This window comes from Felis catus, chromosome C2 (assembly GCF_018350175.1).
Source record: "Felis catus isolate Fca126 chromosome C2, F.catus_Fca126_mat1.0, whole genome shotgun sequence".
NCBI classification, from domain to species: domain Eukaryota; kingdom Metazoa; phylum Chordata; class Mammalia; order Carnivora; family Felidae; genus Felis; species Felis catus.
In genome coordinates, this window is record NC_058376.1 from 156,464,192 (window position 1) to 156,491,890 (window position 27,699).

The window sequence follows — 27,699 nt, forward strand, 5'->3', positions numbered from 1 at the left end:
AGGCCCAGGTTTCCTTTTAAACCCTTGTTCTAAATGTCCTCTGAGAATGTTTTTACTGGTGCATATATTTTTTTTTTTTTTACTGGAAATGAGCCTGTTAGCCATGAATGTAGGCTGGTTTGTATTAAAACTTGCAAATTGCTTATGAAAAACCCAAGACTTCAGCCAGCGACGGAGCCCTGAAGGTGAGAAGAGGAGGATCCGAGCTTTCCTGCCTCCTCATCAGTGGGAGCCCTGGGGTCCGGCTCACGTGAGGCCCTTGGGTTCAGAGGTCTGTGGGACAGATCCCAACATGGAGTCTGACTGTGTGGAATGACACTCTTAGCTGAAGGAAGAGGTTAATGGTTACAGAGCTGGGGCTTGAGACACGGGTCAGACTCTACCCTTGAGGTGGGCAGGGCCACTCCTGGTGCGATCCGAAGCCCCTCACCTACCCGGTCCTCTCACGTAGGGACAGACACAATAAATTCCCTTCAAAGTACACAAAATAACTTCATGTTCCCACTAAGATTTCTGGCTTCAAATTTCCCACCATTAAGTACGAGGTTATCTGTAGGGTTTTCATAGATATTCTTTATACAGTTGAAGAAGTTCTCCTCTGTTCCTAGTTTGCTAAATCGTATCTTGAAAGAGTGTTGATTTTGTCAAATGCTTTTCTGCATCTATCAATACGATCATGTGCGTTTTCTTCTTAGCTCGTTGATGTCATGGGTTATATTAATTGATTTTTGAATGTTGCACCAGTCTCGCGTACCTGGAACGAATCCCACTAGGTTATGGTGTATAATTCTTTCTTATAGGTTGTTAGATTCAAATTGGCTACGTTTTGTGGAGGATTTTTGCATTTATGTTCATTAGCTATTGGTCTGTGGATTTACCTTCTTGTCATGACTCTGTCTCATTTTGGTATTAGGGTAATGCTGATCTCATAGAATCTGTTAGGAAGCATTCGCTCTGCTTCTAACTTCTGGAAGAGGTTGTCTTAGTAATTGGTATTATTTCTTCCTTAAATGTTTGGTAGAATCTTCTGCGAACTCATCTGGGTCTGGTGCTTTCTGTTTGGTGAGGTTATTAATTATTGGTTCAACTTCTTTCCTTACGTGCAGGGCTGTAAACTAGAAGCCTATTTTTTCCCTAACGTTTTAGAGTTCCTTCAACATTAGCACTTTAAATTACCCCAATCTTTTGAAAGGCTATACCATAGCAAATTATTTCATCATTACAGATATTTTGATTCCAACTTTTCAGTGTTTTCAAAAAAATTTTAAGTTTATTTATTTGTTTGTTTGTTTGTTTATTTATTTAGAGAAGCAAGGCAGGGAAAGAGAGAGAGGAAGAGAGAGAATCCCAAGCAGGCTCTGCACTGTCCGTGTGGAGCCCAACCTGGGGCTCAAACCCACAAACCATGAGATCATGACCTGAGCTGAAACCAAGAGTTGGACGCTTCACCTACTGAGCCACCCAGGCGCCCCTCACGTTTTCAAAAACAATGCTACAAAATGACCAGCTCATTCGGCACATGTTTTATTAGGATAAACTTCTAGAAGCGGAACTGCTGTGTCAAAGGGATGTGGTGATGCTTGTTTTTCGTGTTCAAAGAAGGGAAATAATTTTTAATTTGAATTTCCTCTTCTAGTTTTATGTTGGAAAGGAAAGCCTTTCAGTCAAATTACCTAAGAAGCATATTGCTTAAAAGAAGACATGCTAAAAAAAAAGAAAAAGATGAAAACAGAAAATAGGACTTGTGCCTGAAGCCACCCCGATTAGCCTGTCAGCTTGTAATTTTGGTAGCACTTTCTCAAAGAGAGTCGTTGCCATGCATGTTCTTTCACACAGGAGGTTTTGAATGAAAAATGGGGTGGTTGTACTTCAGGAAGCTGGCGCAGAGTACTGCATTTTAACCCAAATTGCCTTGACTGTGAAGCCCAGGAGCTCAAGTGTTTGCTTCACGGGTGGGGCAAGTAGGCCATCTGAAACTTGCCACAAACCCAGGGGTCCCCCCAGCCGAGCAGAGAAGCGGTATCCCTGGGTTCACTGGGTCGGAGCAGGGCATCCTGGGAAGAACGGACCAAGCCTCAGTCAAGCAGGCGGGCCCGAATTCCAGCTAGCACCTCAGGGGCTACAGCCTCCCTCGCTCTCTCCACCAACCTCGGCCGGCCAGGACTCGTGCTGGACGTGCCAACTTTCTCTCCTCTTCCCAGGATCTAGTCCTGGAAACCGGAGGCTCTTGGTCCAACACTAGCTATCAAAGGACCGGTAAATCCCATCGGTCTCACACGGTGCTATCTGTGGGACACGACACCAGCTCCTTGGAAGGAAAATCCAGGGGCAGAGTCACTGTTCCGAGAGTCGACAAAGGGGCGCTTCAGGCCAAATTCGCAGCCTGCCAGATTCGTGGGATCTTCTCCCTCAGAGTTAATTTGCAGAATGGCACAGGCTGGAATCTGGCTCGGGAAAACCGCAATCGTGCTGCTGAGGGTCTGCATACACACACCGTGTATTTCTGAATTTCCCGCAAATGCTCAAGACAGGAAACACACGGCTTCTTGGCGGTGTAATTTCAGAAACTCCAGGACAACAGTTCCGTGTGCTAACACAACCAAGCACATGTCAAAAGCACCACCCACGTCCAGGCACAACTCGAATCATTTCTTCTCATTAGCCTTCCCATCTTGAACCTCCCGAGGGAGCTCGGAGAAGCAGCTGGCTATATACCTGGGTCCTCTTCTCTTCAGGGAAACTTCCATTTGGGCAGCCTTTATTTCTACTTCTCCATTATTCCGCAGGTAGGGACTGCGGTTGGTGGATTTCTCAGACCCTCAAGCTGGATTTCAGCAATTGCAACATAAAGGGCAATTTCTATTAGTTTCCCTTCCAAGAAAAGAGATTTTATAGAAGATCTTGTCTATAAAATCGTATTATAAAATAAACGACTCATTTGCCAATCACAGCTTGTGAAAACCAGTTTCCACAGGTTTAGAACTCATATAAAACTTGATGCTTCTCTTTTGCGAAACTTGAAGCCTACAGACCCTCATTATTACTTTGCAAAACCAAAATGTAGAAATTCTGATACAAATGCTCAGCCTTTCCTCCTTCCTTTTGGTGTTTCTAAGCTACGTGAGGCAGCTGTCTTCGGGGCTAACCTACCCCGTTCCGTCCCACCCTACTCACCCCATACACAACCAGCGCTGCCCTCCCCATTCTGTCCAATTTTGTTCTTAGTCTCCAAGCTCTTCAAACTTGAACATGACCAGAATCACCTGAAGGCTGGTAGTGCGCTTGCTCTCGCTCTCTCTCTCTCTCTCTCTCTCTCTCTCTCTCACATGCACACACACACACACACACACACACACACACACTACTCTGAGTTTCTAACTCGGCAGAAGGTCGTGGTTAGGGCCCAAGAATTTGCATTTGTAACAGGTTCCCAGGTGATGTTAGTACTATTTGGTCCAGGGACCGTTCTTGGAGAACTACTGCTCTAGATAAAAACCTACCCCCCAAAACGGGCTAATCTAATACATGGCGATGGGAATCAGAACAGAGATTGCCTTGGCTCTGCTGGGATGAGGACAGGCAGAGGAGTTTTGGAAAAGGGCTCCAGGGAACTTTCTGGGGTAAAGGAAATGTTCTGTATCACAACTGGGTGTTGGTTACACAGGTGTAAACATTTGTCAAAACTCATCAAACTTAAGATCTGTGCATTTTGCTGATATAAATCATACCTCCATGAAATAAGTCAATTTAAAAAATACCTCCCCTCCAGAAAGTCTGTAATTTATTCAGCATGAGGTATAAATGGGTGAAAATTACTCACAACCTCTCCCAAGGGAAACTGCGTTTGACAAGGATCTGTGCCTTTTAGGGGAGTGGTTTCCAATTTGCAGACTTTCTACCCTAGAAGTATTACAGTATTTGCAAGGTGTGGGAAACCTCATACACAGTTAAATCCTGTGTCAGTCAATAAATTTAAATCAATTACTGTCACATGGAATCTACAAGAAACCAGTTCCGGAGTTTCCCCTCCTAAAAATAATTTTCAAAATTTCTAGAATGAAATGATATCATGTCTGGCATTTGTTTTAAAATATCTCAATGGGGGGCGCCTGGATGGCTCAGTCGGTTGAGCGTCTGACTTCGGCTCAGGTCATGATGTCACAGTCCGTGAGTTTGAGCCCTGTGTCGGGCTCTGTGCTGACAGCTCGGAGCCTGGAGCCTGCTTCAGGTTCTGTGTCTCCCTCTCTCTCTGCCCTTCCCCTGCTCATGCTCTCTCTCTCTGTCTCAAAGATAAATAAAAACATTAAAAAAAATTAAAATATCTCAATGGGAGAAAAACACTGGAGAAAATAGATGAAATCAAGTTGGCAAAATATTGCCTACTGAAGCTGGGTGATGGGCACATGGGGATTGGTGATACTATTCTTCCTGTTTTTGTTTGTTTGAAAGTTTTCATGATAAAAAATTTAAAAATTATCCATATGGGTATTTCTTATACAAGCCAGAAAACCTGAAAAAAATCACAGGGAAAAAATGCCACAGGAAAAATTAAAATTCTCTTCGAATTTCACCAATGATAACCATTGTTAACATGGGTTTTGTTTTCAGTTTTGCACACACACAGTATCTTGCCACACTGTGATATAACTGTTTTGTTCTATAGCTTATTCATTTAACATTATATTGTGGTATTTTCCCTATCAACAGATAATTGAATAATTGGAATTTACTTGTAAATGACTATATATTAATCCATTTGTAATGGATTTATCAGAGTGGACTCCCCCACTGTTAAACATTAACTTTGTTTCCAATTTTCTCTACTAAGTAATTAATATCTTTGTAACATACTTTTGTACGTATCCAAGCTCATTCCTTAGAACAAAATGTTCAAAGCAGAATTGATGGATGAAATGGTGTATGAATTTTTTGAAAGTGCATACACATGTTTAAAGCTTCTGACAGGTTATGCCAAGTTGAATATGAGTGTTTTAAGAATCTACACCCCTCAGTGGTGTATAATCTTGCCTGTTTGTCCTCAGCACCCTGGGGACTATCATTTTCATAAACTTGGACAATTTCATGAACCAAAAAAGTGATTTCTTATACAAACATGCATATGTTTAAATTGGTAAAAGGAGTTGAATATTTATTGACCAACTGTGTTTCTTAAAAGTATTTCTGTATTTCGGTCTTTACCTTATCAACCTATAAGAGATTTCCTTACATCAGTACAACAATGCATTGTCTCACCTTTCCAAATTCTTAACCAATCACTTAGCACTAACTATCAAATGCTCCACCCATCCTTCTCCCACTGATCTGAAGTCTCACCATCCACTATGTACTGATATACTCCCACTATATACTAACACTTAAGCACATTGGGTCTGTCTGGGTACTTCCAGCCTTCTGCTTTCGAGGATTTATCTACTGTGCCCTCTACAGTGCCAAATGATTTTGCTTACTGTAGCTTTAAAATGTATTTTGATATCTGATTATTTGAGGAATGGAAATATGTGAGTGAGACGGGAGGCTAAAATACAACGGAGGCAGGTGTGAGTTTAGGGCAGGCCGTTGTAAGCCGGGTAGGAAGTCTGGAATTTGTCCAGTGGGGAGAGGGGGACAGTTAAAGAGTTTGGAGCAGGAAAGAACACAATCCCCGTGGCACTTTAGGAGGAGCACAGTTGCAGGGTGGAGAACGGATTGAGGAAACAATCTGAGAACTGAAAGGAGAAGTGAGGAGGCCATTTGAGACGTCCAGGGGAGCAGGACAGGGGCCGATGTGACGTGCAGATGGCAAGAGCCAGGTGAATCCGGGAGATACTGCGAAGGGAGGTTTTGGAGAACTTGTAACAGAAAAGTTGTGGGAGTGAAGGAGAGGACGGGGCAAGGGAGAGGGCAAGGGGGTTAAAGGACACGAGCACAGTGCAGGACTGGTGGCGTCCGAGGTGCTAAAAGAAGCATCTGTAAGTAGCTGCGTGTGTGGAATCTGAGGCTTAGTGGAGACCCCTAGGCTTAGGGAGACCCCAAATGAGTATTTGGATGAAAACTGAAGCCACTGCGGAGCGAGGGGAGATGAGGGCCCAGGTGAGAGTCCCAGGAGGTGAGCAGAGAATGAAGAGTTCATACAGGTCACACCGCTGCAGCCAGGCAGATACACAGGAAAGCCAGAGGAAGTCAAAGGAAAACGTGTTTCAAGGACGAAGGCATGACCCGGGACAGCAAGCAAAATGCACCGCAGTCGTCCATAGGGAAGCCTCCAGGAGCCTTGGTGAGAGCGCTTGCACTCACCTGGTAGGACAGAAGCCAGAAAGCACTGGACAGAGGGATGAAGAAACGATGGGAGGTGAGATCATAGAGACGGTGAATATAGAGGAAATTTAGGGCCATGAAGGGGAGGAGAGAGAGACAATGGCAGCTAAAGAGAGCTGTTTAGTGAGGGTCTGAATTATTTTCTGAACAGTTTCATTTGCTCTGACTCCTTAAAGTAATGCCCTCTCTTTTGCAATGTTGACACCTTTCACTTGTATCTTAATTCCTCTCTGTTTGCTTGCTGACTCCAACTGACCAGTGGTGTGCTGGTAAACACTAACAACAGGCTCCTGGTTGGGGGTGGGGGGGTGGGGATCGTCTCTGCCAGGAGGCTGACCCTGTCTAATGCAGCACGCAGTAGACAAGGTCTCAGTGCAATTTCTGACACAGTTCCCGAGAAATCGTGGTTATAAAAGGAGCCTGAAATAATTAAAGACAGGCAGAGGGATATATGTACGAGGATGCTCAATCATGGTATTATTTATTACAACGAAAACCACACAACTACCAAAATGTCTGAGAACAGGAGAATGTCTAATTTAGGGTACATTCATAATAGGCTGTTGTAATAGCCGCTAAAAAATCATCCTTTGGAGCATAGTCACTGTCATGGGAAGATGTACATTACGGAGTGAAAAAGACAGAATGCAAACCTATATATGGTCCATAGAATCCCAAATTGGTGAACTAAATAAAAAATGCAGGGTAAAAAGATCTGACGATGAAGTACTTCTCTCAAGGCAGACTTGTGGTGAATGATTTTCATTTTCTTTTTTTAATTTTTTCAAAGTTTATTTTTGAGACAGAGACAGAGTGTGAGCAGGAGAGGGGCAGAGAGAGAGGGAGACACAGAACTCGAAGCAGGATCTAGGCTCTGAGCTGTCAGCACAGAGCCCGATGTGGGGCTCGAACCCACAAACTACCCTAGGACCCAGCAATAGCACTGCTAGGAATTTACCCAGGGGGTACGGGAGTGCTGATGCATAGGGGCACCTGCACCCCAATGTTTATAGCAGCACTTTCAACAATAGCCAAATTATGGAAAGAGCCTAAATGTCCATCAGTTGACGAATGGATAAAGACGACGTGGTTTATATATACAATAGGATACTACTTGGCAAAGAGAAAGAATGAAATCTGGCCATTTGCAGCAACGTGGGTGGAACTGGAGGGTATTATGCTGAGTGAAATAAGTCAGCCAGAGAAGGACAGATATCATATGTCTGCACTCATATGTGGATCTTGAGAAACTTAACAGAGGACCATGGGGGAGGGGAAGGGGGAAAAATAGTTACAGACAGGGAGGGAGGCAAACCACAAGAGACTCTTGAATACGGAGAACAGTCTGATGGTTGCAGGGGGTGGGGGGAGAGGGGAAAGTGGGTGATGGGCACTGAGGAGGGCACCCGTTGGGATGAGCACCGGGTGTTGTACGGAAGCCAATCTGACGATAAATCACGTTAACAAAAAGAGAGAACCGTCTACTCTCAGAAAGTCCTGACTGCTCTTAAAGAGGTGAGCATCCAGCTCCCTCCTCGATGACATAAAGGAAGGGAAGAACCCCTTCTCTGTTTTCAGGGGAAACACAGGCAACTGTCCAGGATGCAGAGGAAGCAGTGTGCAGTGCTGAGCAGGGAAGGCGGCTGGTAGGAAGGAGCGGCCCGGCCAGGGGGGAGACAGAGGCGTACCTTTCATGGAGCCTTGGGGGTGCACCAGGGAGGGGGCGAGAAGAGACGTGACGCCTGCAGACGCCAGGCCCTCGACCCCACGGACGAGCCGCCAAGAGAAGCAAAGCCAGAGAACCCGCGCGGAGGCCGCTTACGCCACCGGCATCCAGCCGCTTAAAAATAACTTCACTTATTAGTTTAAGTGAGATCCCCAGAGGGCTGGAAACTCACTGTCAGTGAAACAAAAATACTGGAAGGAAAATAAGAAAAGTCTACATTCATGATGCGCTTTATTTCAAAAAAGAAACCCAGGAAGGAAGCTGCCAGGATATTCCACAGGCGCTGTTTTCCTTCTGAGCTCTTCATGAGGCCCACGTCTGCCATTTTCGGAGCGAACACGCTTCGTTGTTCCCATCTTGCCAAAGAGAGGTGGGAGCACAGAGTTAAGTGCCGCGAAGCATCGTCAGGGAAAAGGCAGCCTCGGGAGGGGATACTGCCCTGGTGCCTATGCTGAACCACACCTCACCTCCACCACCACAGGAGCCGCAAGGACGCCCGTTCCCCTCGGCTTCTGCTAAGGCGTTACACCTTCAGCACACAGGTTTCCCTTGTTGACGGCGCTGTCAACAAAGGCTCCACTGAGGAAAAGTAACGGCTCCACTGAGTAGGGCGAGGGCCGCATGGGAGCGGTTTCAAGGCTCAAAAGGATGAAAGGAGGCTCTGAACAGGGACGGCGCTCTCTCTGAGTGACTCTGGCAGAATCCATCCTCCTTTTCTAGAATATTCAAGAGAGAGCAGCCCTCCATCCCTAACACCCCCTCAGCATGCGTTCCTCAGTCCCCTTCATGGCCCACCCGAAGCCTCCTCATAAATCAGGCCTGTAGGACCAAGACTCCAGTCTTCCCCACATGAGGCTATCCCTCTCGACCTGGAGGTGAGGGGAGGCCAGGCCAGGCTCAGGCAAAGTGTTCTGGGAGGCAGGACTCTGGAGCACTAATGAGCCACACACAGTGCTCCCTCTACTAAAATGACATCACCCTTCACATAGGCTGACAGCCATCACGAAAAGGCTTCCCATGTCGGTTCCCACGATTCAGAGTGTTTTTTGTTTTTCCTGTTGTTGTTATTGTTGTTGTTTTTTGGAGAACTTCGTAGACCATTTTTTTGTTGTTGGAAATTTTTTATTTTTACATAGTTTAACGTTCCAGAAAAATTTTAAGAATCAGGATTTCCACAAAGCTGTTTATCCAGGGGGGCACGGCACGGATGGCTCAGTCCGTTAAGCATCCACATGCGACTCTTCACTTGGGCTCAGGTCATGATCTTACGGCTGGTGAGATCGAGACCCGTGTTGTGCTCGGTGCTGAAAGCACAGAGCCTGCTTGGGATTCTCTCTTCCTCTCTCTGTCTCTGTCCCTCCCCTGGTCTCACTTGCTCTCTCTCGAAATAAACATTTAAAAAAACAAAACCCGAAAAACCCATTTATCTGGATTTACCAAGGTGTTTTCATTTCACCCATTTGCTTTATCATTTCCCCCTCTCTAGATAGATAAATAGATACATGATAAATATAGATATCTATTTATACAGAGACAAACATATGTATGTTTGTGTATATATATCTATGTATGTATGTATATCTGTATCTGTAATTCTTTCCTGAACCACTTGAGAGTATGTTGTAGATATGATGTCTCTTCATCCCTAAAACCTTGGTACACATTTCAAGAACAGGGATATTCTCTTACACAACTGCAGTACAGTTACTAAACGATTATCTAATTCCTAATCCATATTCAGATGTTATCAATTATAGCTATTTCCTTCTGGTCCAGGATACGGCCCAGGCTCACAAATTATATTTTGCATTTTGTCATCAAGTCTTTTTAGCCTATTTTAATCTAGAACAGTTGCTTTGCCTTGCTCCTCTGAGACATTTTTAAAGGCATTTTGTAGACTGTTTCTCAGTTTGAGTTTGGCTAATGTTTCTTCATGATTAGAGTCAAGCTATGCCTTTTTGGCAGGAATACCCCTGAATTGAAGTTGTGCTCCTCTGAGTACGGTATGTCACAAGGCACATTGCGTTGGTTTGGCAAAAACTCAGTAATTCTGGAGTTGCTATCACGGCTTTGAGCTTGGTGCCCTACGGGATGTGAATCGATGTTTCCAAACTCTGGCTTCATGCACTACACTTGCATAGACGCAACCTGTCTGAAGGCCTGTGAGGCGGGAAGCCCAGGCTACCCTGTTGGATGATGATGAACAATGGTTCAGTGGCCCCTGGTGCCCTAGTCAACAGCCACCAACTCCCAGAAGCAAGGCCACCTAACCAGCCACTGACTGTAGACTCCTGAATGAGCCCAGCTGAGCCCAGCGGCAAAACACAAACCGCTGGTCCAAAAAAGGCGGTGAACTCAATAAATAGTTGTTTAACGCCACCACATTGTGGGGTGTTATGTTACGTAGCGAAAGCTAACTGACACCCCTTGTTATCAGGGAAAGAAAAGACTCAGAAGCCCCACGTATTCACCGAAGGAAGAAAGTCATGCTCTCTTTCTTCTGTCTCTGTTCTGTCTCTCTCAGGGATCTGAGCTTTTGCCTGCGTTTGGGATTCAAAGGATCATTCTAATTTACTTAGGTGATTTTGAAAAACCATGGGTATTGTTCTCCCCAAGCCCTGCAGAGCAAGGCCACATCATTCACTAGCTCGACTGGGCAGATACTAGGAGACTCTCCCAACACACCCTTCCATAGCAGTTAGCAAATGAAGAAACCCTTCTGGAGGAAGAGCCCGTAGGAGCAGAGAAACCTGTCACTGATAAGCATCTAACGGGCACCAGCCAGGGCCTTGGGGTTCCCCTGGCTCTCTGACTTCCCAACTCCTCGGATCCCTTCCTCCGAGATTAGGATTGGTGCCTCTAGAATACAGCCTGAGGGTCTGTATTCCTAACAGGTCCATTTGGTATTTCTCATCATCAGAGCGGTTTGGGACACTCTGCATTAGGAAAGCAGCTCTCGGGGCGCCTGGGTGGCTCAGTCGGTGAAGTGTCCGACTTTGGCTCAGGTTCTCACGGTCTGTGGGTCCGAGCCCCGCATCAGGCTCTGTTCTGACAGCTCAGCCCGGAGCCTGCTTTGGATTCTGCATCTCCCTCTCTCTCTGTTCCTCCCCTGCTCTCACTCTCTCTCTGTCTCTCAAAAATAAAGATTAAAAAAAAAATTTTAAAAATAAAATAAAGGAAAGCAGCTCTCAAGCTGGACGATGTGTTAAAATCACTGAAGAGCTTTAAAGAACCCGAATGCCCAGAACATTTATATCTGAATGTCTAGGGCTGGTACCCAGGAATCAGTACCTCTTAAAACCTCCCAGATGAGGCCAATGTGCAGCCAAGCAGCACGTATGCTGATTTCCAGCACTGACGAGCAAGCAGCTGTCTTTTGCCCCGTTTGCACGTACACCCCCCTCTCAACAGCACGTGTTTCTGATAATGAAGGTGTACTGATTTCAGTGCACATGAGACGCTACCCTGGAGACTCCACTGTGGTTTTCTCACTGCTCAGCCGATTTACCAGAGGGAAGCAGAATTATGCATCCTAGGAGCAGTTTCCTAAATCCTGTAAATTTCCTTTTGGGGAAAAAAATGATTTTTTTTTCTCTTTAGTGTGCTGTCCACAGCGAAGACAGACCGAAGGACAAGCTGTATCAGCAACTGTAGCAGATGTTGCAGGGGTCTGCCCCGCATCACCTAGATGCCTTGATCATTTCCACGGTGGTTCCTGGTGGGCACTTTTGCATCTTTGCCGGAGGGTGGCACTCAGGCTACTGGAACCCTTTGCCAGCACACGTCGTAAACCAGAAGAGCCTGGGGATTTACATCTCCCTGAAGCAGCCCTGATCCAACGACTGACAGGTGCAGTGCTGTGGATACCCCTGCCTTCTCACCCCTGATCAGGGAAACTGGTGACCTTCACTGTCTCCTGAGACCTCCTATAGGACCGAGCCAAAGTTACCCGTCACCTCACCGCCACTGTGGACTTTGCTGAGTGTGGCACCCCTGCTTGGTCCACTTCCTTTCTCTGCCCACTACCCCACCGGCTTTTCTTTGGAAGCCTTTCTCGTCGCAAGGTCTGCTTCCGGACAATGCAGCCTCGGATGGCAACCACCATGCACACCCTCCAGAACCTTTACAAGGGTTCCGGCACTGACCTTCATCCTTCATACAGAGGGCATTGGACCTGCCACCAGGAACCGGGTTGCTTTCAATTCTCACGTCCACGGCTCTCATAATTTGCTGCTCACCCCTCCCCTTGCTGCACACGGTTGTCCTGAAACACACAAAGAAGACTGTGTCAGGGGGACTAAGAACGGGAAAGAACAATTCTTTTCTGCTGTCGGTTCGGAATCAGCAGACATTTTTCTGATTTAGGATCTTTGGCTGAAAGCATCCGTAGGGAAATACTCTCCCCAAACACATGTCTACGGTCAGGAAGACACAGGTGACGCTTCAGTGAGGCCGAAGGTACCAATTCAAGTTTCAGAGGAAGGACCTCATTGATCTTTTCTAGTGTATGGTTTTGTTTTGTTTTGTTTATTTCACAAAATGCTGCTTTTTTTTTTTATTAGTTCCTTTCTTTGGGAGGGGGTTTTTCTGTTCCTTTTCAGATTTCTTAAGACGGATCGTAACTTAGTTTATAAACCTTTAGCCTTTCCTCTTCTCTAACACAAGCATTTAAATGCTTTACGTGTTCCTCTGGGTACAGCTTTAGTAGCATCTTACAAGTTTGAGTATGTTATCGTTTTAATATCATTCAGTTCTACATACATGCTACTTAACAAACCATAATTTATCTTTGCCCCATGATATATTTAGGGGTATCTTTGGTAAACAACAAGTAGTAGAATTTTTTTTTTAATCTTTGTTTTCTAAATGAAGCGCCCCATCTATTTTAATCTAATTTAATCACAGATCTCTGTGAATTGAAACCTGCCATCTTTCTATTCGTTCTGCGCATTCTTTCTTCCTCTCTTTTCTTTCTCCTATTTTGGTTGTTTGAATTCTTTTTTTTTTTTTTTTTTTTTTTTGGCATTCCCTTTTTCTGTATGGGTCTGTAAGTTATATGTCCTTTTACTATCCTCTTAGTGGTTACACTGGAGATTATGTATTCCTCCTTGACTTTTTAATATTACTTTCACCCTCTTCTCCAACAATACAACTTAAAAATACTTAAAATACTATGTATTGGGGCACCTGGGTGGCTCAGTTAGTTAAACGTCTGACGTTGGCTCGGGTCGTGATCTCGCAGTTCATGAATTTGAGCCCCACGTCCGCCTCTGTGCTGATAGCTCAGAGCCTGGAGCCTGCTTCGGATTCTGTGCCTCCCTCTCTCTCTGCCCCTCCACTGCTCATGTTGTTTCTCTCTCTCTCTCTCTCTCTCTCTCTCTTAAAAATAAACATAAAAAATTAAAATACTATATATTAACATACTTAAAACACTTCCTGACTTATATGCCACTTAGTGTTTAGTACTATTATTCTTGCTTTATATAATTACACAATTTCAACTTACCCCTATGTTTACTCTTTCTATTCATTTCTGTTTTGAATCTCCAGGCTTCCACCTGTAACTACTGTCCTCTTGCCTGAATATTAGCCTCTAGGGTTTCTTTTAGTGCGGGTCTGACATAATGATTTTTTTCACTTTTTGTCTGTCTGAAAATGTCTTTATTTTACTTTTATTCCTGGAAGATACGTTCACTGGGTATAAAATTCTAGGTTGGCAACAGTTTTCTTTCAGCACTTTGAAAGTATCATTCAACTGTTTTGGGGCTTTCATTGTCCATTTATTGTTGCTCCTTGGAAGGTACCCCTTCTTATTACTACTTTTAATATTTTTCCTTCATATTATTAGATTCTTATCAGTTTCACCATGATGTGTCAAGTTGTGAGTTTATTTGTCCCACTTATGTTTTGAAGGGTTTCTTGAATCTGTGCCTCGATGTTTTTCCTCAGTTGTAGAGAAGTCTTTTCTTAAGTTTTAGATAATTGCTTTTGTTCCTTCTTTCAAAATTCCAATTACATATTTCTTTGCCTCTTACCCTTTCTTCTGTATTTTTCATCCTTTTTTCTTGTTTTTTTTTTTTTTTTTTTATTCTGGATACTTCCTGAAATATCTTCTGGTTCACAAATTTTCTATTTGTTTTTTTTTTTTTTTTTAATCAGCTATTAGATCCATCCACTATGCTCTTAATTTTAGTTACTGTATGTTTCACTTCTGGAGCTTCCACTTGGTTACTGTCATAGTTTTAGTCTTTTGTCAAAATTCTCCTCGTGTCTTCTGTATCTTTGAACATTTGAAAAGTTATTTTAAAGTCTGCATCTACCAATGCTAATATCTAGAGCTTCTATTCGCTATCTTTTTTCTGGTTGCCTTGTCTCCTTATGTAACTGGTTAGGTTATATTATGTGGCAGGGTGCCCGGGTGGCTTAGTCAGTTAAGTGTCTGACTTCGGCTCAGATCAGCATCTCATGGTTTATGAGTTCGAGCCCCGCGCCGGGCTCTGTGCTGATGGCTCAGAGCTTGGAGCCTGCTTCGGATTCTGTGTCTCCCTCTCTCTCTGGCCCTCCTTCGCTCACATCTGTGTCTCTCTCTGTCTCAAAAATAAATAAACATTTTTTAAAAATTTTTTAATGTTATACTTGTGGAAAATCCTATTTTTCCTAAAACTGTTTGTGGAAATACATTGCCTAGGATAATGTCATCCTTCTAGAGAGGATGTTTAAAATCAGTTCCACTAGCTATATGGAACACCGGAGCTCCAGTATCATCTCGAGCCACACTCATGGCTCCAGAAGATTTTAAGCCATGCTGCAGTTCCCATGAGGGCCTGCATACTTCTTCCAGTTTACTCTTACTCCTGGGGTACAGCCCTGGAATGCCCCAGACCAAAGCAAACGACTCCACAGGACCTGCCTACGCAAAACCTGAATTCCAATCTCTGTCCTAGTCCTATGAAGCTATGTAAATTGCCGCTCGGTTTTGTCAGTCATCCTTTATGGAATGCGCAAAGGCTTCCAGGAGGCGAGTGGCCCCCAATTTTGGATTCACCACTTCAGGGCTCCATCTCCCTCTGGGTTTATGTGTATAGTCAGCTGAAATCCATGGAGACATAGATCACATGAACTGTACGTTTATTATGCCATCAATTGTAAGACGTGCCATACATTTAATAACTGGCCTTCAGGGTGGAGGGGGGATGGCTGAAATGTATGTATTGATGATCAGATACTTCTGGGTTCCAGAAACATCAAAATAGTTGTATTTTTAATACGTCGTGTTGTAAATCTATCAAGGAAGTATGTTTGCTACAAAGAAATATCATCTAAGCAATGTAGAGATCTACTAATATGTCCTAACACCATACCGCAAACCCAGAGAGGACAGACCTTTCCAAAGACCCACTCCTGATCTGTAAAGCCTGGGAGACCCAAGCCTGGCTTCAAACTGGCTCTTCGGAATTCCTAAACACCCTGGTTATCTGATGTAATGACAGCAACAACGTTATGAAAAATATCCACACTTAACTACACTATGGAAATACGCATGCACAGGACCTACTTTGTCTGTCCAGAACCCGGATGTAAAATGTAAGGCAGAGAGAGCCCCGGTTCCAGATTCACTGAAAAGCTTTGGGGGTAGCCTTAGCGGTCTTCTTTGTTCAACTGCTGCTTCACGTGTGGCCCAATTGGAAATGTAAGTCAGCCCGGTTGTGTGTGTTGTCTATGGCCATCTGCCAGCCCGTCCTCAAGGTTATTATCAACCAAAGTAGTTGTTGGAGCCCGCTCCGCTCGTTCACATTCCTGTGGCATGAAGGAGACAGGAATGGCCCCTGCCTTTTCTGAGTGCGACTAAAGAAGCAGTGACCAGAACTAATGGGAAGTTTTCTCCCGGCTGGCCACAAGAATCATTTCTCCGCAAGGATTCCTTTGGTCAGGAACTGAGGGCCCGAGGGGAATGGCTTGCCTCCGATCTGGGATGTCTAGGGCCTGAGCTGGGAAGACCCAGAAGCTGGCAAGAACTCAACAGCTGGGGGACAAGAGTCACGGAGAGACACCTTCACTGGCATCTCTGGCGGTCGATGCTGGCTATGGACCGGGACCCCGGTTGGGGCTATCGGTGAGGGCACCTCTGTGGGGCATCTCCCTGGGGCCTGGACTTCCTCACAGCATGGCCCTCTCAGGATAGGCAGACGTCTCACACGACACGTCAAAAGTGAGCGGCCCAGGAATCTGGGCATGGATTTTTCCGACCTAACCTCAGGAGTCACACGGTAGCACTCTTGCTGTATTCTACTGGTCCAGGCCATTCTATGCTGTGCCTGATTTAAAGGGAGAGGACACAGACCCGGCTCTCCATGGGAGTAACACGAAAGAACTCATTCCCATCCTCCTATTCGCAGGTATGTAGACGAACCCCCACAGGGAAAGAAGAGATCAAGGGTATACACCGAACAGTTAACAGCCATTACCTCTGAGGTGGGGAAGAAGAGAGAAACTCATTTTGAACTTTACACATGTCTGTATTACTTGAACTTTTCACAAGCATGTACTAGTTTCATGACTTAGAAAGAAACTCGGCACAACAAAGTCAGGGGGAATACGGTGACAGAACTCCAGAAACGTGTTTTTATTTGAGAACTGAAAACAAGAATGTGCCCGAAGCCACTGCCCGCTGGCCTTGGCCCATCCTGGCACCTCAAAACGGTGACCGAGCCCCCACAGGAGCCCTGGCGGGGGAGCGGGGGTGCGAGGGAAGGAGAGCTCTCCCCAGCGTGCCTGACTCACCCCAGGGTGCCATCCGCCAACCAGCCCGTGGTGCACACCGCAAAGGCACAATCCTGGACCACCCTCCGCAGCTCCTCCGCAGACACCAGGTGCGCACCCCTGCTCCTGCAGGAAAGCCGGGCCGCCTCCAGCTCCAGGCCGCGCGAGCCGTTCTCAGATTCCAGCACAAACAGCTTCCCTGTGTGGGGACAGGCACGAACACGGGCTTACCCCAGGATCCACGGGGTTGAACCTCAGCACACTCAGCCTCTGGCAGACACGGGTCGCAGCTGTGGTTTCCTGCTGGCCGCGAGTCCCCAGCGAGCAGCGACCCCCCCACTGTACTCGTCCCGGGACGAGGTGACGACAGTTACTTTGGTCCTTTTACCTGTCTTACGCTCCTGTCGCCTTTAATGACTTCTTTTTGGTTTTAAGTTTATTTTCTTAGAGAGAGACAGAGACGGCGCAAGGAGGGGAGGGGCAGAGAGAGAGAGAGAGAGGGAGAGAATCCCAAGCAGGTTCTGCGCTGCGAGAACAGAGCCTTGATCCGGGGCTCAAACTCCCGAACCACGAGATCATGACCTGAGCTGAAACCAGGAGCCGGAGGCTTCACTGACGGAGCCACCCAGGTGCCCTGCTCCTGTCTCCTTTAAAACAAAATTAACCATCTGCTTTGCATGCTTCTCTGGACACACCCTTCAAACCTTCCTTTTTCAAAGCTATTTTACAAACACCGTGTCATAAGGCCCAGCGTCCTAGTTGTCCCGGGCAGCTGGGCAGTCGGTGTCCAGGGGACGGACGTCGGACTCGGGTCTGCCTTCTTCTGCCTGCCCTGGCCCCGGGGGGACCCCGTACACGGCAGGCCGCTTCCCCTCTCCCTGTCTCAGAACATCATCGGGCCCGTCCCGCACTTGTGCGGGCTGCCACTTGTCCCGGGCCGGACGGGGACAGCGGAGGCCACGTCCGGGGCACCGCGGCTTCCCGTAGCACCTCGGTAAACGGGCGTGCAGCGAGCCTCAAAAACGTGGGACAGGTGAGTGCCATGGGAACAGGAAAGCAGGCAGAGGAGGAAGCGGAGTCTGAAGGCAAAAGAGAGCTTTCGGCATGGCGGAGGACGGAGGGAGCACTGTGGTCTCTGGGAGCCTCCTGCAGAGGTGAAGCAGTGCCTGGGAAAACCCTGTCAGGTTTAAGGTAGGGGGGAGGAAAAATCCCGGTTAGAATGAGACACTTCGCTTCCCTCTTTTGGCAAAATTATCACACTGTGTTGATTTTATTGGAATGAGACACGTCAGCTGTGATCGGTTCTGAGATAATTATAATAAATACGATAAGCCCTCAGCTTTGGGACCAAAGCCGTGAGGAAAATTAAAAAGTGTTTCACACGAAACGTTATCTGTAGGTGACTCGTCCTCCCTTAGACTTGGTGCCAGTGTGCAGTACACGGTCTGAACAACTGTACTCGATGGCCCTGCCTGGAGAAGCATGTGCCCCAAGACACTTGTGTGTCAATGGCATTTGCCTCAGTGGGAAAAAACATTAGGAAATTTAACTGATGCGCTGATAGTCAACCCCTTGAACGAGGGGGACAAAAGGGAAAGCCCAGGGCGCACATGAGGCAGAGAAGGCGACTGGCCTCTCCTCTCCTCTCCACCACCATCACACCCGCCCGTAAATACACAAAGCTGGGACCCTGAGGGGTTGAGGTCTCAGGATAAGAGTGACCGAGGATAAACAGTACTCCCTCCCCTCATTCTCAAGGGACCGTGGGAAGAGTTGTCTGAGTGGCAGATACCCAAGCGCTAATACTCAGTGGGAAATGTCACCCTGACAAAAACTGACGTCTAAGATACTTTAAGCCGTGAATTTAGCTTAAAGTGGCTTGAGGCCGACATTTATCGACACCCGGTAGGAACACAGGGAAATCTTGTCTGGAGGGAAAAAAATATCTTCATCGTAGGCTTCGGGAAATCCCATGCAAATATTCTTTCAAAGGCAATGACCACAACACTAAAACACGGCTAAGTGTTCAGGAGACGAGGCACCACGAGTGAGAAACCACATACACTGTGTCCAGCAGAAACTGACCTAAAGGCACATCTGATAGTGTTATTAATAGGCACAGATCATAAAACAATGATAATTACCACATCTGAAGGAAGAAAAGACAAGTCTGAAAATATCCGCAAAGAAGAGAAAACGACAAAAAGGGGCTTAGCTGAACTGCAAAAGAACCAGGTAGGACTTCTAGAAATAAAGTCACAATGATAAATCAAAAATGCAGTGGATGCTTTTGGCTGCATGTCAGACACAATCGAACAAAGAACTTATCCTTGGGGCGCCCGGGTGGCTCGGTGTTTGACTTCGACTCTCACAGGTCATGAGTTCTAGCCCCACGTCAGGCTCTCTGCTGACAGCTCGGATTCTGTGTCTCCCTCTCTCTCTGCCCCTCCCCCACTCACACTCTGTCTCTCTCTCTCTCTCAAAAATAAAATAAAAACATTAAAAAAATTTTTAAAAAGAACTTATCCTTGAAACAGAAATCAGAAGAAATCATTCAAAAGGTAGTAGAGAGACAAAAAAGATGGAAAATATTAAGTTAATAAAAAGACATAAAGGAAAGAATGAGATTCCAGAAATAAATCTCCACGTTGACAGTCAACTGATTTTCAACAAGGGTGATCGAGACCACCCAATGGGAAAAGAAGAGTCTTTTCAAGAAACGGTGCTGGAACAACTCGACAGGCACGTGCAAAAGAGTGAAGCTGGACTCCCGCCTCACCCTTTACACAATAATTCACTCAAAGTGAATCAAAGGCCTAAATGGAAGAGCTAACACCGTAACACTGAAGAGAAAACATAGGAAATCTTTGTGATCTTGGATGATGCCATGGTTTCCTAGATAGAACACCAAGAGCACAAACAACCGAGGAGAAAATATGCAAACTGAACTTCATCAAATTAAAAACGTTGTGCTTCAGAGAACAAAATCAATAAAGCGAAAAGACAACCCACAGAATGAAAGAACATTTCTGCAAATACACATCTAGTAAGAAACTCGTATATAGAGTGGGTAAGGAACTCCCACAACCCAACAACAATTAAAGAGACCAAGCAACCTGAGTACAAATGGGCCAAGGACTTGAAAAGATCTTTCTCCAAAGAAGCCATACAAATGGCCAACAGGACACTGCCGACGTCGCTAACCATCAGGGAAATGAAATCAAAACTACAATTAAATACCACTTCAGGGGCGCCTGGGTGGCTCAGTCGGTTGGGCGTCCGACTTCGGCTCAGGTCACGATCTCGCGGTCCGTGAGTTCGAGCCCTGCGTCGGGCTCTGTGCTGACAACTGAGAGCCTGGAGCCTGTTTCCGATTCTGTGTCTCCCTCTCTCTCTGCTCCTCCCCCATTCATGCTCTGTCTCTGTCTCAAAAATGAATAAACGTTAAAAAAAATTAAAAAATAAATAAATAAATACCACTTCATGCTCTCTAAGATGGCTACTAATAAAAAAGAAACGACAGAAAATAACAAGGTTGGCAGGTAGGTAGGGAAAAAGTATCGAACGTCTATGCATTGCTGGTGGGATTGTGAAGTATGATTCACAACAACCATTTGCGGAAGCAACCAAAGTGTCCATCAACAGATGAACGGGTAAACAAAATGTGGTATAAAACACAAAGGAATATTAATTATCCTTAAAGAGAAGGAAAATTTGACAGATGCTACAACATGGATAAGTCTTGAAGACATTATATTAAGTGAAGTAAGTTAGTCAAATTCATAGAGAGAAAAAATAGAATGGGGGTTACCAGGGGCTGGGGTGGGGACGGTAGAGAATTAATGCTTAATGGGAATGGAGTTTCGGGTAGGAAAGATGAAAAAGCCCTGGAAACGGATGGTGGTGACAGGTGTACACCCATGTGAATGTACTCAAATGCCACAGAATTGCACACTTAAAAATGGCTAAAATGGGCAAAGGATCTGAATAGACATCTTTAAGGAAACGGCCAATAAGCACACGAAAAGATGCTCAACGTTATTGGCCGACAGCAAAATGCAAATCAAAACCACAAGGAGATGTTACTTCCTATCCAGTAGGATGGCTATCATCAAAAAGACATTTTTTGACATAAGTGATGGTGAGGAAGTGGGTAGAGTGGAACCCTCAAACGCTGCTGGTGGGAACAGAGAAGGATGCAGCTGCTTGGAAAACCGTCTAGCATCTCAAAAGTTGATAGCAGTTTCTCCTAGAGTTACCACGTGACCCAGCAGTCATACTCTTAGGTGAATACCCAAGAGAACTGAAAACACATGTTTATATAAAAGCTTCTGTATATGCACTGGGTGTTATATGTAAGTGACGAATCGTTGGGTTCTCCTCTAGAAACCAACACTACACTGTACATTAACTAACCTGAATTTAAATAAGTGAATAAAAAAAAAAGAAACTTCCGTATGAATGTTCCTAGCAGCGTTATTTATAATAAATAATAAATTAAGTCCACAATTATAAAACTGTGTGTATAATAGCCAAAAGGTAGAGTCCACCCAATGACCATCAACTGATAACTGGATCAACAAAGTATGGTCTGAATAGCCACACGAAAGAATATTATTTGGCAGTGAAATGAAATGAAGTCTTGACACATGCTACAAATGGATACAAACATTATGGGAAGGGAAAGCAGCCAGTCACAGAAGTTCGCACATTGTATGAGTCCATTTACATGAAATGTCCAAAACAGGCAAATTCACAGACACAGGAAGTAGTTGCCTAGGGGTTGGGGGGTTGAGGAGAAACAAGTAAATAAATGCCAGTGGGAATAGGGTTTATCTGGGGGCAAAAAAAAAATGTTCTAAAATTGTGCACAGTGATTCATAACTTGGTGAGCATGCTAAAGACCAGTGAATCACACGCTTTAAAAGGGCAAATTGTACAGTATATGAATCATATTTCAATAAAGCTGTTATTAAAAAAGCCATTGCTAGAGAAGAACAGGTTCTGTTATGACAGTTATTTCATGAGTAATGTAAAATAATTTTGAACAAATAAATAACAACTCTAGACTAGAAAAAGTCAATATTAATAAAACTACAGGGAGAATTGGAAAAAATCCACAGCGCTTATGAAAATTTTAACCACTGGCCTCCTCAGGAATTGATGAAACAGGAAAAAAACTGGAAAGAACATATAAGATTTAAGCAACAAAATTAACACACTTGATGTAAGGACTGATGCATAATATGGCAAAGCATAGAATGCACATTCAGTATAGACACACAAAGGACATTTCTAAAACTGATCAAATACTGAGCTTCAAGACAAATCAAAAAATATTTCAAGACTCAAATCATACAAAGCATATTAAAAAAATTTTTTTAATGTTTTTATTTATTTTTGAAGGAGAGACATGAGCAGAGCATGAGCAGGGGAGGGGCAGAGAGAGAGGGAGACACAGAATCCGAAGCAGGCTCCAGGCTCTGAGCTGTCTGCACACAGCCCAACGTGGGGCTCGAACCCACAAACTGTGAGATCATGACCTGAGCCGAAGCTGGACGTTCAACCTACTGAGCCACCCAGGCACCCCTATACAAAGCATATTTTTAAACGACAATACAAACAACCTAAAATGACTTGCTTTATTTATCAAACACTTATACAGTGTTTACTATGGGTAAGCACTTTATAAATTGCTTTATAAATATTGCTTTATAAATATTGCTTTATAAATATTACTTTATAAATTGCTTTATAAATATTATATTAATCCTTATAACAACTCTGTGATGCAGGTGTTATTATTGTCCTTATTTATAGTTAAGATTTGGTATGAATTACTTGTCCAAGATGACACAGCTGGGATACAAAACCAGGCATTTTGGCTGTATCTCGAAGTTCCTAACCACTGTATTATATATATTGCCTCTCAATAGCAAAGTAATAACTAGGAAAATCCCCTTGTGGATGGAAATTACAAAATATACTTCTAAATGAACGATGGGTTCAAAAAAAACCACAATTCAAACAAAACATTTTTATGCAAGTGACAAAAACTTGTGGGGAAACTAAAGTAGTATTTAAGGGACATTTGTAGCCTCAAATGATCATATTACAAAAGAAGAGTTGTTGATAACCAATGATTTAGTTTCTTATCTTAAAAACATAGAACATAAAATTAAAGCTTCTAAAGAAGTAGAAGCAGGGAAATAACAAAGATAGGACAGAAATCAATGAAACGGAAAGCAGATGTACAATAGAGGAAATAAAGCCAAAAACTGTTTTTCTAAAGAATGATAAAATTGATAAATCCTTAGCAAAACTGATCAAGACAAAAAGAGAAAATGCAAATTACCAATATCAAGAATGAAAGGGGACATTACTACAGATCCCATGGACACTGAAAAGATAGTAAGCGATTATTATGTTATATATGCCAGGACATCTGACAATTTAGATGAAATGGACAAATTTCATAAAACAAACTTAGCAAAACTGACCCAAAATGAATAAGAAATCTGAATATGTCTTTACCTACTGAAGAAGTTAAAGGGCACCTGGCTGGCTCAATGGTGGAGCATGTGACTCGATCTCAGGGTCTTGAGTTTGAGCCCCATACTGGGTGTGGAGATTATAAATAAATAAACTTAAAAAAAATAAATTAAATTCATCATTTAAAAATCTTCCCATGAGAAAAACTTCAAACACATATGACCTCACTACCAAACACTAAACAAAACAAAACAAAACAATAGCTCACCTTGCAGCCACCTTTTTAGACAACAGTGGAGGGAACAACTTCCCCACTTATTTTAGAAATCACCATAATACTGACGTCAACACTTGACAAGAATATTACAAGAAATGAAAATTACAGGCCAATATATCTCATGAATGTAGAGTCAGTAACCGTAAATCTGTTTCTTACTCCAGGCTCAGCTCTAGGTCATCTCTTTTCACTACGAAGTGTTTCTCTAGGATTCTATCCACACACATGGCTTCATACCTTACACAGATGACTCACCTTTTTTCTCTTTAGTCCAGACCCTTCCCACTGACCCCAGCCACCTCTACACACCTCCACCCTCTCTCGCCCGCACAACTCAAATGCATCCTACATGCTCTCTCTATCCAGTCTTGCCCTGGTCCCATCCATTCTTCCTACATCACCATCAGGGCAATCTTTTCAAAATGCAAATCTTATTAGCCATTCTACCACTGGAAATCATCCAATGACTTCCTTCCCTTTTTTGGATTAAAAAGAAACTTTGTCTATGACGCCCCACCTCATTACACCCACTCCAGTTTTCCTAGCATCATTTCAAACCATTTCCACCTCGGACTCGTGACTCCAGCCACTCTGTCTCTTATCACACGGCCCGTTTTTCCTGCTCACAGATTTTTGTGTGTGTGTGTGTACGTGCTCTTCTCTACCTAGACACCTGTTCTTCCCCCTCTTTGCCTAGTCAATTCTTATTCCTCTCTCAGATCCTAATACCCCAAACCAGAATCTCCTGGTATAGGCTCTCATAGTACCTCTGTCCTTTAATTTAATCACTTATCAAAATCACAAGTTCACATTTTATTCACATAATGATTCGCTTACTGACTAACCCACTGGATGTTAAACTCCCTGACAGCAAGGACCTATTTCCCCTCACCATTCTATCCCCAACAGCAAGGATTGTACTTAGCATATGATAGATGCTCAATCAATTATCTGTTGCATTAATGAATCTTTTCGTATAATCATTACCCAAACACAATTAATTTCCATTCAGTCAATGTGGAAAGTTTTCAGTTTCAAAAGTATTTTAAAAGCACAGTAGAGGGGGTGCCTGGGTGGCGCAGTCGGTTAAGCGTCCGACTTCAGCCAGGTCACGATCTCGCGGTCCGGGAGTTCGAGCCCCGCGTCAGGCTCTGGGCTGATGGCTCAGAGCCTGGAGCCTGTTTCCGATTCTGTGTCTCCCTCTCTCTCTGCCCCTCCCCCGTTCATGCTCTGTCTCTCTCTGTCCCAAAAATAAATAAACGTTGAAAAAAAATTAAAAAAAAATAAATAAAAGCACAGTAGAAAAAAGGGGGAAAAATACAGGGGCAGATCTCTGTAATATAGGAGATGCCTATCTCATTAGTCAAATGCAAACTAAATGTTTTTCATTTGAATTTATCTCATTGACATTTTGTAATGAGTCCATGGAGGTTTTAATAACTCCAAGTCTCTCTCCAGATGTCTGTGACACATCAAGTCTAGCTGAATGTTTCTTCTTCCTTCCACCACCGTAGAACACAAATAACGAAATGTGGAAAGCGAAGGTCGTTAAACATGTATTTCGTAGGGAAAAGAATCCTTTCATAATATAGATTATAATTCTTCAATGGCTCTGCTATAAAAGTTGGAACTCAGTAAATGGAGTTTCTTGAAAGTAAGTGTACTTAGGGAAGCAGGGAGAGGAAAGAAAGGAGAAGGGAGAAACAGAGGCATTTCTGGCAAGGGATAACCAGAAAAAGAGCTGTGGTGTTTCTGTTTCTCTCTCCTTGTCCAATGATATTTCTGCCTTCAAGTTTCTAGGACCCACACTAAGCCAGATAGGCACAAAAAAGCTGATCCGTATCCACTTAGCATTCCACTTAAGCAGTTATAATAGGGTGAACCTCTAAAGCGTCGTGGATTCAGAAGTACTTCTTTAAAACGAATTAAAGTTGGTACAATACTATACGTTCTTCAAGAGTCGATACTAACTCGTATTTATTCCACTTGCATTCATCAGGCAAAAAACACTATAGTAAAAAATTAACAGTGGGTTGGCTGCTAACAGGTATGGGATGCCGGTTCAGCGGATAGAAATGTTCAGGAGTCAGTGGTAATGATGGGACAATGCAATCAATGTACGAGCTCCACTGATTATAAATGTTTAAGTGGTAAATTTTACACGGACTACATCTCAATGAAAAAAAAACCCAACAGTCTTCAGGAGGAACCTTCAAAGTTAAAAATGCTTTCTTTTCTAACACTCTGAGGCTATGAAGAAATAAGACATTCATCCTTAATTAGGAGCAAAGGGTTCTGCAAGCTGGCACTTAGGACAAAAGCACCAAGATTCTAAGATAGTATCTGGAGGGTTTTTTTTCTCACTTTCCCCCTTTCCCTAACGACCACGCCTCTTTCTGGCAAGCCCACTCCTTTCACCGGGAATTGTTTACTCAAAAAGCAACGACGTTTAAAAATATACAAAGCATCCCGAATCAGCCAAGCGTTTTTCTTCTTCATCAATCCAATCTGTCCCAAGCTTGGACTTTCTAGAAACCGCTCATGGATGTGAGAACTGCTGTCTTCTTTCCTCCCAGATCCTCCTGCACCAAGTCAATGGGGGTTTGTCCCAAAATGAAAATACAGCTGAATTAGCTTTTCAAAATGTAGCCGAGATAAGGCTCTGATCCTGCCAATTTAAGGGAGGCGCTGAAAGCTGAATTCAGGTTTAAAAAAAAAAAAAAAAAAAAAGCAAAGAAACAAACAAAACCAAAAAAGCGGCCGATTCTCACAACCTGCAAGAACCTGTTTCTTGCCTATTTCTGCAGCCTCGCGTCACACGACATCCTCACCTCGCACGCTCGGCTCCAGCCACTCTTTAATCCCATCTCCCGTGCCCGTCACAGGGCCTTTGCACATGCCACTTCCCCCGGGGCAAGGCACTCTCCTCTCCCCTTTGCCTGCTGATTCCTATACTCATCTTTCCGATGTTCTTGGACCAAGACAAACTAGCCGGTAGCCTTGTCAGCCTCGCCGCCGGGAGCCCCTTGAACGGACGTGGGAAAGCAGGTCTCCGCAGAGGCGGCTCCGGGGCGCCCTAGACGTGACTTCACCGCAAAGCCCTTCCATGACGACCTTCGGAAGGCCAGGCTTTCTCGGGTGCTCGGGGAGGGGTCGGGAGCCAGGGGGTGGCGGGGGGGGGGGGCGAGAGGGGACCCGGAGGTCGAAGGAGGGCCGCGGGGGGCACCCCCGCGCGCCGCCTCGCCCCCCGGGCCCCGCGCACACTCACCGTCCGCCCGCACGCACACGCGCGGCAGCCCCAGCAGCAGCAGCAGCAGCAGCGCCGCGGCCCAGAGCGGGGCGCGGGGGCCGCGTCCCTCGGCGGCCATGGTCGCGGGCGTCCGGGCGCCGCGGGCTGGAGCGCGGGCTGCCCCGCGTGGGCGCCGCTCGGCCGTGCGGGCTGCGCTCTGCTCGGCCGTGCGCGCCCCGCGCGTCCCGGGGAGGAGCGCGCCGAGCCCCGGGGAGGCCGGGCGCCCGGAGCCGCCGCGCGGGGGCCCCCCAGCTCCCGGGGGGGTGGGGGGTGTCGTCCGAGGCGCCGGGGAGGCGGCTGGACGCGCGGCTCCGCCTTCGCGCCGGGCACCTGGAGGTCTCGGCACCGCCGGAGGCTGCGCCGCACGCCGAGCTCGCGGGGCGCCGCCGGGGCGGAGGGTGAGGGCGCGGGGAGGCGGGGAGAGCCGAGCGCCGGCCGCAGGGACCCCCCCCTCCCCCCCGCCTGCCTGGGGGGGGGGGCGTCGGCCAAAGGGGGACGCGGTCTGGCGGCCTGACCCCGGGAGGAGGGTCCGAGCCCGAACGCCCACGTCTGCGCTCTGCCCCCGGACTTTGCGGCTCCCCCCCCGCCCCGAGGAGGAGCACGGTGGTGAAAAGGGGCCTCCAGCCAGCTCGCCCCAAGGAGCCAGGCGCACGCAGCCGCGAGACCCCTCCGACGGCGTGGCTGCAAAGGCCCTGCGGGGGGGGGCATCTTCGGCCGCCTCCCTCACGTCCCCAGGTGCGCCCAGCATTTCTCCAAGACGCTGGGGCGGTTGTCGCCCTCGTCGCCTCCCAAGCCAGGGCTCCTCCACCTGGACGGGGCCTGGAACTCGCGGTCCGTTAG

The 27,699-nt window shown here is 45.6% G+C and overlaps 1 protein-coding gene across 4 annotated transcripts in view; it reads right to left on the minus strand.

Moving 5' to 3' along the window:
* The window catches only part of SUSD5 (sushi domain containing 5), an 80,656-nt gene that overhangs the window by 23,770 nt on the left and 29,187 nt on the right, over positions 1-27,699 (minus strand). For 3 of the 4 annotated variants that reach the window (XM_019811014.3, XM_045037917.1, XM_045037918.1), the window contains 2 exons: positions 16,823-17,000; positions 12,187-12,305 (listed from right to left, as the gene is read on the minus strand). In XM_019811014.3, the coding sequence (XP_019666573.2) occupies positions 12,187-12,265 (79 nt within the window). In that variant the 5' untranslated portion in view covers positions 12,266-12,305; positions 16,823-17,000. Of the gene's footprint in view, positions 1-12,186; positions 12,306-16,822; positions 17,001-26,838; positions 27,214-27,699 lie in introns of those variants that run through there. The other variant, XM_023260793.2, reaches the window with a different exon arrangement.